At 42.0% G+C, this 12,220-nt stretch overlaps 1 protein-coding gene across 3 annotated transcripts in view; it reads left to right on the top strand.

Moving 5' to 3' along the window:
• UTRN (utrophin) overlaps nucleotides 1–12,220 on the top strand; it is a 339,710-nt gene that overhangs the window by 46,795 nt on the left and 280,695 nt on the right. For all 3 annotated transcript variants that reach the window (XM_015621645.2, XM_015621646.1, XM_015621643.1), the window contains one exon: nucleotides 10,824–10,885. In XM_015621645.2, the coding sequence (XP_015477131.1) occupies nucleotides 10,824–10,885 (62 nt within the window). The remainder of the gene's footprint in view (nucleotides 1–10,823; nucleotides 10,886–12,220) is intronic.

Raw genomic sequence — 12,220 nt, 5'->3', positions numbered from 1 at the left:
AGATGAGGCTGCTCAAAGCCCCATCTAATCTGGCTGGGAATGCTTTCAGGGATGGGGCATCCACAGCTTCTCTGGGCAATGTGTTCCAGTGCTTCAGCACCCTCATAGCAAAGAATTGCTTTCTTATAGGTAATCTAAATATATTATTTTCTTTTCAAACATTTACTCCTTGCCCTGTCAATGTACGTCCAGATAGTCTCGCTCCCCATTTTTCTTGTAGCTCCCCTTTAAGTACTGGAAGGCTGCCCTTCTCCAGCTGAACAACCCTGACTGAGCCTGTCTTCATGGGAGAGGTTTTTCAGCCCTCAGATCATCTTTGTGGCCTCCTCTGGATCTGCTCCCACAGGTCCTTGTCCTCCCTGTGCTGGGGGCCCCAGAGCTGGAAGGTGTACTCCACTGTATAGGTGGAGTCTTATGAAAGCAGACTCTCTTCTCCAGTTTTTCTCACACTATTGGGAATGGTATATCTTTAGGGATCTTTCTATGTTGAAGTAGGTAATATTCAGTGGGCTCACACTGGTGGTCAGTGCTTGCTTGATTGCATAAATACCTGGTTTAATGTGTTCCAGATATTTGTTCTGCAGTTGCCAAGCAGAATTTATGTACTTTTAGAGCAGTTAATCAGGAGGGGGTTCAGCTTTGGGGACTAATTAATGACTAAGCCAGGGAAGGAAATGAGAGTTTAATTAGGATATAGGATTAGCAGTGCCTCAACTTACTGCTGTTCTGATCAAATGACAAAAATCGTATGTTTGCCAAAAGCCATAAGAAGGGACCATTCATAATACTTTACTCCAATTTATCTTGTTTTTTTTTCTCCATTAAGATGTCTCACTAAAAACACAAAGTGGCTAAGACACCTTTATGACTGTTTCATAGCTCTAGAGGAAGAACAGTAATTTTGTCATGAGCAAAATGCTCAAAGGTTTGCTTAGCATTTCAGTTTCTGCACAAAGGTGCAGAACCTTCCCCAGTGGTGCAATGTTCCTTTGCCAGCAAAGGGATGTAATTGAGAAAGGAAATAATTTACCTCAAAAATTGGATTTGCCTTTCACTTAATGTTCCTCACTAAGGCTGGGTGGCAGTATTAGACATTTAGCATTCTTTGGGTTGGTCATGTGAAGCTAAAAGCAGGCAAACTTAGCAGGTCACTTCTGTAGTGGACTTCCTGGATTATTTTAGGGGGAGAAATGAGAGTATGTGGTGTAGTTTGGCCTAACAAATATTTTGGATTTAAATTCTTCTGTTATCCTGTTTATTCTCTTTGCCTGCTTCTCCATCTTTAGACCACTACTACACTTAAGTGACTTTTAGGGGCTTCCTTCAACCCTTCTGTGTTTCAGGTTTCGTTTTAGTAATAACAAAGGTTAATAGGCTAAGGTAAATAATTTACAGGCATCAGTGACTGATCCTTGACAAAATAATGGAATAGTCAATGAAGCTCAGACTTGGCCTGTCTGGAAACAAAATAAACAATTTCTGCTTTTTTAAACTTCCTTTGTCTATTGGATCTTTGTGAAGACTGAGCTTAACTTTGATGTCAAAACTGGTATGCAACAGTTTCCCCCAGTTCTGTCTTCCAAGTGTTGCCTGCCCAGGAATTTGTAAGGGTAGCATCACTTGGTATGAGTCTTAGTTGTGAAGAATTGAAATGTGCTGGTCAATTGTTATAAGCTGGACAAGAAGTGTGTAGAAGCTTTCTGTTACATAGTCTGTTAAGTGAAATTATTTAGCTTTTCACTAAGCCATATTGCTAAGTGCTATGGTCATGTGCCCTTTGAGTGCTTCCAGGGTTGGTGATTCCAGCACCTCCCTGGGCAGGCTGTTCTAATGTTTGACCACTCTTTCAGTGAAGAAATTTTTCCTAATATCTAGTCTAAACCTCCCTTGGTGCAACTGGAGACCATCTCCTCTTGCCCTGTCACTTGTTACCTGGGAGAAGAGACTGAACCGTACCTGGCTACACCCTCCTTTCTGGCAGCTGGAGAGAGAGTGATAAGGTCTCCCCCAACCCTCCTTTTCTACAGGGTGAACAACCCCAGCTCCCTTAGTCGCTCCTTATAGAGCTCAAAGACTTGAGCTCCAAACACTTCAATGTTGCCACTCTCTGGACTCAGTCCTGCACCTCAATGTCCTTCTTGCAGTGCTGGCCCAAAACTGGACACAGGGTTTGAGGTGTGGTGTTATCAGTGCCAAGAACAGGGAGATAGTCACTCCCCTGGACCTGGTAGCCATGTTTTCTGATGCAGGCCAGGATGCCACTGGCCTTCTTGGCTATCTGGGCATACTGCTGGCAAATTAGTGAAAAAGGAGTTTGCTTCCTTTCTCTGTCATTCCTTTAGGCATTAGCATGCTGCATGTTCTTGGATGTGCTCTCATCGACCCAGTGCTGCTAATGCCACACCTGGAGTACTTGGTCCAGTTCTGGGCTCCCCAGTACAGGAGAAATGTGAACATACTGGAGTGAGTGCCACGATGATGATGAAGGAACTGGAGCATTTCTCCTGTGGGGAAAGACAGAGAACTGGGACTGTTCAGCTGGAAGGAAAGGATCAGAATCCAAGGGATGCTACTGAAGTTTAGAAGTATCTTAAAAGATGGTGCAAAAAAGGCCTCTCAGGCTATTGAAAGGACAAGAGGCACAAGGGGAGCAAGCTGAAACACAGGAAACTCCATCTTTGTGAAAACCCTGTCTTGGCTTGCTCAGAGAGGTTGTGAAGTCTCTGTTACTGCAGATGTTAAAAATCTGAGTGGACATGGCCTTGGGCCATGTCTCCTTTGACTGGGAAGTTGGATTAAATAAACTATCTCCAAAGATGCCTTCTGACCTCTACTATGCTGTACTTTCTACAAAAACACCTCAATCAGAATTTTACTAAACTTTCTGCAAACAATGCAAAAATCAGTGGATTCATACAGGTGAAAGCTTGCTTAATCCTTGAGATATCCACATGAAATTGCCAGGAAATAGATATTGGTATTACAGTGATTATAAGAGTCACAAAATTGCAATGGGTGTATAAACTATACATGTTCATTGGTTTTGGTCTAGTAATCTTGTTCCAAGTGATAGCATGTTCAGACTTTAAGACACTTCTTCACGTGTTTTCTTAATTTCTGAGTTAATTATCATTGGAAAGTTCATTTTTTATTACTTTCCATTGATGAAATACAACTGTCAAAACTAAGTGTGACACTTTTTTTTTTGTTTAAGGCTAGATTTCTAAATATTGTCAGAGGTTTGAAGCAATCAAATCCAGACATCTAACACCTTGCTTTTGCATAACTCAACTGCATAAGGTGTTATGTTATGATTGTCTTCTACACTGGACTGGTAGGAAAGACTCAAATTCCATGGGGTTATAAATTACATTTGTTTTTAAATAACTGTAGTCTGCATGCTGCCGTCACTGAAATGGGTCCTAGATGGTCTGTATCCAGAGATGCTTCCTGTTGGAAACATCTAAATATCACTTGTGTAATTTTGAAAATGTTAACAGCATATACTATTTTCTTGATTTAATTGATTTTCACAAGGTGAGTAAGATACTCTGATTTAACTTGTCTTTCCATCTTTTTTTTTTTTTTCACCTGCACAACTAGTTCAACTCGTAGTAACTAGAGGAAGTTTGATCCAGTATTCACAAGCCTAATTGTGTGTTATGAAGCTAATGAAGCAGCTAGAGGTTGTGTGAACATAGCAGTCAGATATGCTGGTCAGCATGTGCCTGTGAAGGACATCCTGAGGTGTGCCCAGCTACCTGCAGCCTGTGCCTGTGTGCTGGGATGGGGTGGGAGTTGCAGTGAGAGGCCAGAGAAGAGGTGGGCAGGAGCTGGCACTTATGGGGCATCCACTGATATGTAGGAGGCCAAGCATTCTTAAGTCTTATATTTAGGAAACTGGAACATGTAGTAGATACATGTAGGAGCCAGGCATTATTATTTGAATCTCAGGAATTGGCTTATGTTTGTGATAAGCTGTTGACCTAGAGTTTTAGAGCAGAATGATGATATCTAGGAGCTTGAGTAAAAGAAAGGCAGCTCTGAGGGGGTGAATCAGGTTTTAAGATTTGGAGTGAAAAGACAGGGAGTGAGGAGGGTTTAGGATTGCAGCCTTTTGGGTTGGAGAAGAAAAATAGGAAAACTTCTGACTGAAAGAGTTGGGACAGAAGAGTTACTGGAACATAAGTGGGCAGAAAAGTTTAGTGTTGCAAGTAACTTTTCAGTGCTACTGTCTTTACCTGCCTGTCACAGAGAACAAAATAACATCTTGTGTGAACATTGTTTCCTGAAGATGTTCAAAGGCGGTTGTTTGTGATGTCTGCATAATTTGAAACTCTGCTGTAACTAGAAGAGAGAGCTGCTAGAACTAGAAGAGAGAGCTGCTAGCGTATATACAGTTTATGGCTTGGCTTCCTTCTCTGTCCAAGTGATCTTGTTTACTTGTGCCACTGCAGGGGCTGACATCTGTTGTCTCTGCTTCCTTTTTGGTATGCAGATGGGCTTTTTGTGGGGATGGCTCTTCTGTCATGCAGAAGACTATGCTGGTTGATCACAGCGATCCCTCCGACCTTGTATCCTGTGAATCACCTCCACAAGTGCAAGTGAGCCTAATAACAGTTCTAATTTCGGCAGAGAAAAAGCAGCAGATGGCTAACACCAACTTGTGGATTCCATTTTCTTTATAACCACTGAGAAACTCAAAGACCTAATCTGTGCTTATAACATAACCAGCTGTAGTAAATCTAGTTTATGATTTTATTTGAGATCATAAATTGTCTTTTTTTCTTTAGGTGCCTTCCTATTTGTTGCTTAGAAACATCTTTGGTAGATTTTGGGCAGGAGTTATCTGCCTTTCTCTTCTTTCCATGTGCTGGGCATTTTGTGAAATATGTGCTCAAATGTACTTGTATTGTATGTGAAAGCTTGAAAGCGCTGTCCTGCGGTGGGAATTGATGCTGCTTGGTTTGACCTGGTGTTAGGGACCCACTGCAAGGTGTTGGAGTGAAATGTAGGGTTTCTGGTCTGGTGACCCTCTGGAGCAGCCTTGTGTACAGCCTGCAATTCTGGAGCAGCCTCAGGACACTGCTTACAGCTCTCGGGTTTGCATTGTCGTCCCATGAAAACAGCAGGGTCACTGGCTGAGCAGTGTGGGCTGTCAGGCTCCTGCTGAGCATTATTTCTGTCTCCTGAGAGCTTGGTTATCTATACCTCCCTTTTAATCATCATTCCAAAGTGCTGAGACCACAGTGTGGCGTGTTAGGTTGCTTTTGTTGGGAGGTATGGAAACAGCTATTTTAATATTCCTTCAGCTGTGAGAATGCCTTCCTCTAGGTTATCAGTTGCTGGGGGATTTTTTGTTGTGAAGTAAACACAAATTAGCTTAAACTTACAGTACACTTTGGTGAGAACCAGAGGGTAGTCCTCATTACTTGTCTATGGTGTCTTGTTTTTGCTGGTGTCTACTGTTGGGAAACACCAGGTAGTGAAGTGCATGACTTTCCTTTTTGCATAATTTTATTTATTGATTTTTTTCCCTAATGCTTGTATTCCACAGTTTGGTCTCTACAGAAAACTTAGAATTTGGGTAACTGTGTTTTGTGTGCCAGTTGCTGTAGGCAGATGTTGTTACTTTTTTTTGTTCTTTGTTAGATACAGTAATATAACTCTGGTTTTGCCCAACTGCTGAAGTTTGGAGAGAGAAGGAAAAGGAATGAGGGAAAGCTTTGTTCATACCACCGATTGCAGAAATTAAAATTGCAGCACAAAGGTGAAAGCTTACAAGCCAATTATGTCTTGCTGGAGCTATTTTTTTCTGCCATGGTGTTGCAAGAGAAGTGAGAATCTGCAGAACAATCTCTGCTTTTGCCTTTTGTTCCTTTAAAAAGACTAAACATCTTACCTTCCCCATTTTCTCTCCAGTCCTTAAAAAAGGCCTAACCCAGAACCTGCTGATAAAGATTATTCTGTGTTGATAAACTCAGGGGCCTGTACTCCCAGTGAGCTCAGGGCTCTTTCTGTGAGCTTGGTGGTCCCAAGCTGGTGTTTCATGGCTTGCTTGGCTTTTTGCTTCTTGCTAACAGGGATAAAAACTATGCTGTTTTCCATGCTCAAATTGTAGATGCTTATTTTGTGTCTTTTGCTATATCAATTAGTCTGAGTTAGACAAAAAGATAGTTGCTTTCTAAAAAAGGAATTTTTTTCTGTCCAAAAATACAAAACTTAACCTTCTTTTTGTTACTGTTTTCAGGGTTTCCTAGGTGTGCTACTCTTGGGTGGGGCGGTATCTAGGATAGATACTACTGATTGCCGAAGGGATGTTTCTAACTTCCTTACATTCCAAGTGTCTTAATTGAAACCCACAGGCTAATTCCTCTTTTTATTTCTAAATTCCTTTGCTGAGAATCTAAATAACGAGGTGGTGAAGGCAATTTTAAGTCTTCAAATGTGAGATGACCCTTGTGAGATGACTGTGCTGGAGTGGTTGGGCAATTTCTGTACTTTATTTGCCAATCCAGTCTGTGCTTCTCCAGGGCATTTTCATTATAGCGCTGTTCTGCCAGCTGTTTTGGGTGCGATAACTTCTGTCTTTGAAAAGCTAAATAATGCAGTTCTGTCATGCCAGCATGTAATGTGTTTTGGGGAAATAAGAAAGCTCTCTTTCAGCGTGAAACAGAGGCTGAGTAGAGGACAAACAGCAATCCAGTGAGGCTTTTGTTTTTACCTCTATTTTTAGATAATTTAGATTCCGTTTTGCTCTCCGACATGATATTCACCAGGTAATGGATTGGACTTGAACTGTGTTTTCAAGGTTCCCCAGATGAAATTACAGGACAGTATTGTGGGTGGAGGAGGTATGTAAGGCTGCAGAAGGGGCTGTTGGGGGCGACTGAGTGCCAGGACACAGCCTGACACAGGAGCCGGGTGTTTTGAGTGCGCTCCAGTTGGGTGGACATACATCATCTTGTGTAACAGCAGCAGGCTTCAGCAAGCAGGCATCCGGGATAGGAAACTTTTCTTCTCTCTTTTGTCATCACAAGAGTTTAATTTTGTGTGTGTGTGTGTGTTTAGGTTTGTTTTTATTTCCTCTTAAAGGAACAAACTGTTCTGACATTGTCCATTACTAGTCCATTAAGTGGCTGGAGGGCAGGCAGAGCCACACTGGCCAGAGGGAACAGTAGGTAATGAAGCAGAATTTGGCCCTGAGTCAGTCCTTGGCTTGTATTGTCAGGCTGCAGCAGTGAGAAAGGAAACAAATGTTTTAGCAGCTTGGTGAATTTGTTTCTCACTGGGCTGTAACTTGCTGACATTTTTAATGTCTTGTGTGAGAAGCTGACTGGCTGGATTACTGTGTGCTTTGCTGAATAGTGATACTGTTTTTTTGACTGAATGTGGCTAATTTGTTATCCGAATCATAATGTCAGCCTCCGGGGGTTAGCCTTACAGGCTTGTAGGAATCTATAGAAAATTACTTTGAGGGATAAAATAACTTGTCAGTGTTGCTATCAAAGCACTAGCATTTCAGTTTGTGGGTTTTTTTTTTTCTTTTATAGCAGAAAGCTGGACAAAACTGTAGCTGTAAAGGGCAGTTACAAAAAATCCTACTTTCAGAGGCTTTTATAAAGCAAACATAAAAGCAGAGCCTGACTGGCAAGGGTTGTCTGTGGATTTAATAACTGTACAGGAAGATGGGAGTTGTGGGGGTTCTCACTCCTTAAGAAATGGAAAGGATGCTCTGCTCCTTAGGGGATAGTAGGGGTACGTACATTCATATTCTTTCATTCACCAAGTCTTTTATCAAGACTAAGTAGTTTGTGTTTATCAAAGATGTGGGTTTTGGTGGCTTTTTTTCCTTCCTCTTCCTAGAAAACCCTCTTTTTGCAAAGTGAGGAAAGGGGCTGGATTTTAATAAGTGCCTGTGTGCTACTGCAGCAGGGCCAGCAGGAGCACTGCCACAGACTGGACTGAGGTGCTGGGGAGCAGCTGTAGGAGCAAGGCCTGCTGAGGGAGTCCTGGCAGGCTGGAGCCGGGGAGAGCTCTCACCTCCTGCCATGTGTGTGCTCAGGAAGGGGCTGAACCCTCCAGGAGTGGGGCATATAGAACTCTTGCTGCACTGGGTTTATAAATTATCTATTATAAATTATATATTTATAAATCCAGGGCCCTTTTCATAATTGTTGCTCTCCCTTCTACACAGTTATACAACTGTTTTTGGCCTCTCTGTTCTTTGCCTTTATCATGCTAAGGAGTAATAATGTAAAAAGAATGTGATACCTCAAACTGTGGTGTTCTCATAGATGCTTATGGAAGGAAAAAGGCAGATGGAGCCTTAGGAAGGTATCACGGTACACAGGTGTGTATTTGGGAGTGCTGGCACAAAAGGGACAGGCAGGTTAATGAATGATATTTAAAAAGAGAAACATGTTTAAATATCATGATGTTCGGTGCAATTTGAAATTAGTGCTAATGGAAAATACTGGTCCAACAGTGGCAGTTGGACCAATCTAGTCCATTACTGTGTGTTAAAAGGAAAAAAAACCACAAAAAAACCCCCAGAAGTCTTGTAGGGTAAAAATGGATCATTTATTTATTTATTTATTCTTTATTTTTTAAATCTTGTCAGCCAGGCTCCTGTGAGATGGATACATAGCATCTGCCAGGAACTTACTTGGTTCTTTTTATCTTTGATGGCAGGGAGCTTTGTGCCACTGAGAGGAAAAGACAGGGTTAACAAGATTCCTTAAGTCATTATACTCCCCTGAAACAGCACCTTGAATTTCAGCAATCTGAGCATGGCATGCTGTGCACATGCTATAGCAATCTTGAAGCTTGCTCAGAAAAATCTTTTCATGCATTGGGCTGTCTGATATCTTGTTGAGCTTGAGGTGTGACTCAAGTGTAGGGTCCTTTGGATCAGCTTTAGCTGCCAAAGAGGAGAGGCATAGAAGGGTGAAACAATGGATCCTGGCTGATACGCACCCTTTGTGTCCCAAGCCAGGTTTTTCAGCTGTAGCCTAAAAGAAGCCCAGAATTGAGGTTTTATTTTAAATGGGTATGAACAATTTCATACAGTTTTTCAGCTGTCATGACACTTCATTTCTTACCAGTGTGGTTTCCTGTATCTGGACTGAGCTGTAGCCACTATTCCTTGCTGTTAGGTAAAACATGCCTGGTTGCTGGTTTCTGTTTGTAACAGCTCTTTGGCTAGATATATCAGATGTGAATACATGGGTTGTGTCAGCTTCAGATTCATTTTAGGCTAGAAATGAGAAATATTGAGATCATCTGTATAAAGAAATCTTCTGTTGTATTCTGTGATTTTAATTTTTTTTTTTAATATCTGGATTTTATAAATAAAACTCTATTATACAAGAGTCTCAATTGTTGCTGAGGTATATGATCTTGTAAGTGGTGCTTTTTAATCATAATCTGATATTGCTTCAGAGTGCATAAATTTCCATGATTGCATGAAGTAGAAAATTTGAGTTGCAATCAGGCTTTTTCTATGGCTTCATTCCAAGTGAAGGGACAGTTAGTCTGAACACCACTGTGGGTTTGCTACTTTGTGGTATAGATTCTGGAAGAATTGATGCCAGCTGCCACCAAGAGGTTCCGCAAGAGAGTGTTCCAGACAGCAGCGTGTTGTGGTCGCCTGAAGGGTATCTCAAGACTGGTCTGCCAGGAAACCAGTGGAGTCTTGAAGGGCTCTTGGAGACCAGATCTGGACTGCAGATGTCCAACAGTTTGCCTGGTGTAAGGCACTGACTGCCCTGCCTGTGGTTTGGGCAGGGATTTGGAGGTTAAAGCCTTCGGCAGGTTGCACGTATGTGTTTTCTTGTCTGCAGCAAGCAGACCTGGAAATCCATACTGGGTGAACCTCCCTTGCCTAGTCGGTAGTCAGCAGGTATTTCACTCTCATTTAAGTACAGGTGATGAAGCACAGGCTCACCTTGAGCAGTGCTCTGTGCAATTTACCCAAGATGTGTCCTGTGATACAGGCAGGAGTGCCTGTCCTGTGCTAGAGGTGATTCACCCTGGTTTAGTGGGACAAGGCTCTGTAAAATTGCAGGTGACTCCTAAATGGCCTCCTTAGGCATCCTGGGAAGCTGCCTTCCTCTCTGCACAGCTGGAGGCCACTGCTCCTCCCTCTGCTCTGACCTAGGGGCGCTTGCCTGCCCGTCCTCCTCGTCCTGCTGGGTCTTTCTGGCTGTCTCCCAGACCCTAGGTGGTGGTGGTACTTTGGTGCCACATCAGCAGGGCATCTGAAGGGAAGGGCTGCTGAGCTCTTCCCATACTTTAGCTGAACTTGTCTGTGACTGATCAATAACATGGTTCTGGACCCATGTGCCAAAGCAGGCTGAGGGTGGGTACGGCTCCCAGTTCTTCAAGGGTTGTCCCAGCAGCTTTGCTACCACAGAGCCTATTATCTGCATCAGAAGCTTGAATGAGGGCCTCAGCACCTTGTGGAGTAATGCATTCAGGCAAAAAGGTGTTGACAAAGTCTGTTAATTAAAAGCCCATGGTTTCATAGGTTGTTTTTCACCTGATGGGAAGCTTGTGAATTTTATGCATCAGAAACCCGCTTGGGAGGTGCTGTGAGGCTGATCCTAATGCAAAGGAGCTGCTGTGGTGACTAGCAAAGGCAAAACATTTGTGTGACTCTGCAAGTGTCAGAGTGTTGTGGATGGTTGAACAGCTTTAGTGACAGATAAGGCAAAAGTTCTCCTCCTTCTCAGGACAGTGTTTAATGTGACCTGTATTGAACAATCTGGGATTAAGAAGAATGCATTTTCACTCATTGTTTTCTTATTCTCTCTCTCCAGATGAACATAATGATGTACAGAAAAAAACCTTTACAAAATGGATAAATGCTCGGTTTTCCAAGGTAATGTTGGTTTGGATGTACTACTTTATTTTGTTTGGTTCACTGTTTAGAATAATTTTGGTTAAATATACTTTGCTCTTACTCTGGTTGAATACTCCTATTAAAATGTCAGTGTGTAGTGAAAACAGATAAAATAGTGTAGTGTTTGTTCCCTCAATCTCCTCATACACATAAGCATTCAATACTTTGTTTTAAGAAAAAATAAAAGATCCCATTTGTTAATATATTAGAATAGTTACTTGAATGAGCATGTTTGTTTGGTTTTGTTTAGGTTTGGTTTAGTTTATTTCTACATGTGGTTTCCGGAGTGCATTGCAGCAGATTTTGAACCTTCATTGCTGTGTTTTATTCTGTCAGTGAGTCGGTTTTACTCTGCAAACCTCTAGATGAAGCCACCAAGTGTTGCTACTCAAGTCTTGACTGAAATTTTATATAATTACTTGTTAATTTTGAATTTTCCTCAGCTCTCATGCTGTACATTTCTTATTTTAATTCTTTTTACTGGCTTGAAACTTACTGAGGCTCTTTTCGTGGTTTGGGATGATAAAGGAAGTGAAGTTTGTTTTGGAATGCTATTTAAAGCCTGCTTTTTACACTGTTCTGCTGATAGGGAAAAATGACACATTGCCCAGGAGCACAAGTGCCTGTGGAAAGTTTTCCTACTTCATAGTTTGAATGTGTGAAAGAACCTGGAATTCTCATGGTTTTTTTCTACTTAGTGTGGTGCTGCAAATGGGGTAGCTGCTCTTTTGTATGCTCTTATTGAAAAGTGGCATGTGTGTGAGATCTTGAAAGCAGATTAAAAAATATGACAGGAAGGGGGTGTGGTTGTTGGTTTGATTATTTTTTTTTTTTGTTTGATTTTTTTTTTTCCAAATAAAGCTGCAACAGTGCTTTAGCAATGAATGGTTGCTTCTGGAGCGCTGCCCTCCTGAAGTTCTTGATGAGTAATGTAAGGAATTCTTACCTTCCTTTCCTTCCGGTGAAACAGGACACTGGGCAATGCAAGGCTTGTAGCCTTGGTTGAATCATTTTGGCTTAGGTTTGTTTTGGTTGAAAGCTGATATCCTGCACTCTTCATCCAATGCATTCTTGGCTGGTTTGCTCTTTAGAGGAGCAGTGTGTGTGGGTAACTGGTTGCTCTATGCTCAGCTTCTCAGTGCTGCCCAGAGGAGTGGTGGGTCCTGCAGGAGGAGCATTAGGCAGGGCAGGATCATGTTAGGAAAGAAAATGTGGTGAGAAAGAAAGGACTGACTGTAGTCCTGTAGCTGCCATGAACATGGAAATGACAGTGGTATTGAGAATGAATGACAGTCATACTGAGAATGTGCCAGG

Source organism: Parus major, chromosome 3, assembly GCF_001522545.3.
Source record: "Parus major isolate Abel chromosome 3, Parus_major1.1, whole genome shotgun sequence".
NCBI classification, from domain to species: domain Eukaryota; kingdom Metazoa; phylum Chordata; class Aves; order Passeriformes; family Paridae; genus Parus; species Parus major.
Note: the sequence above shows the minus strand (reverse complement) of the source record. Positions and strands in the feature narration are given on the sequence as shown.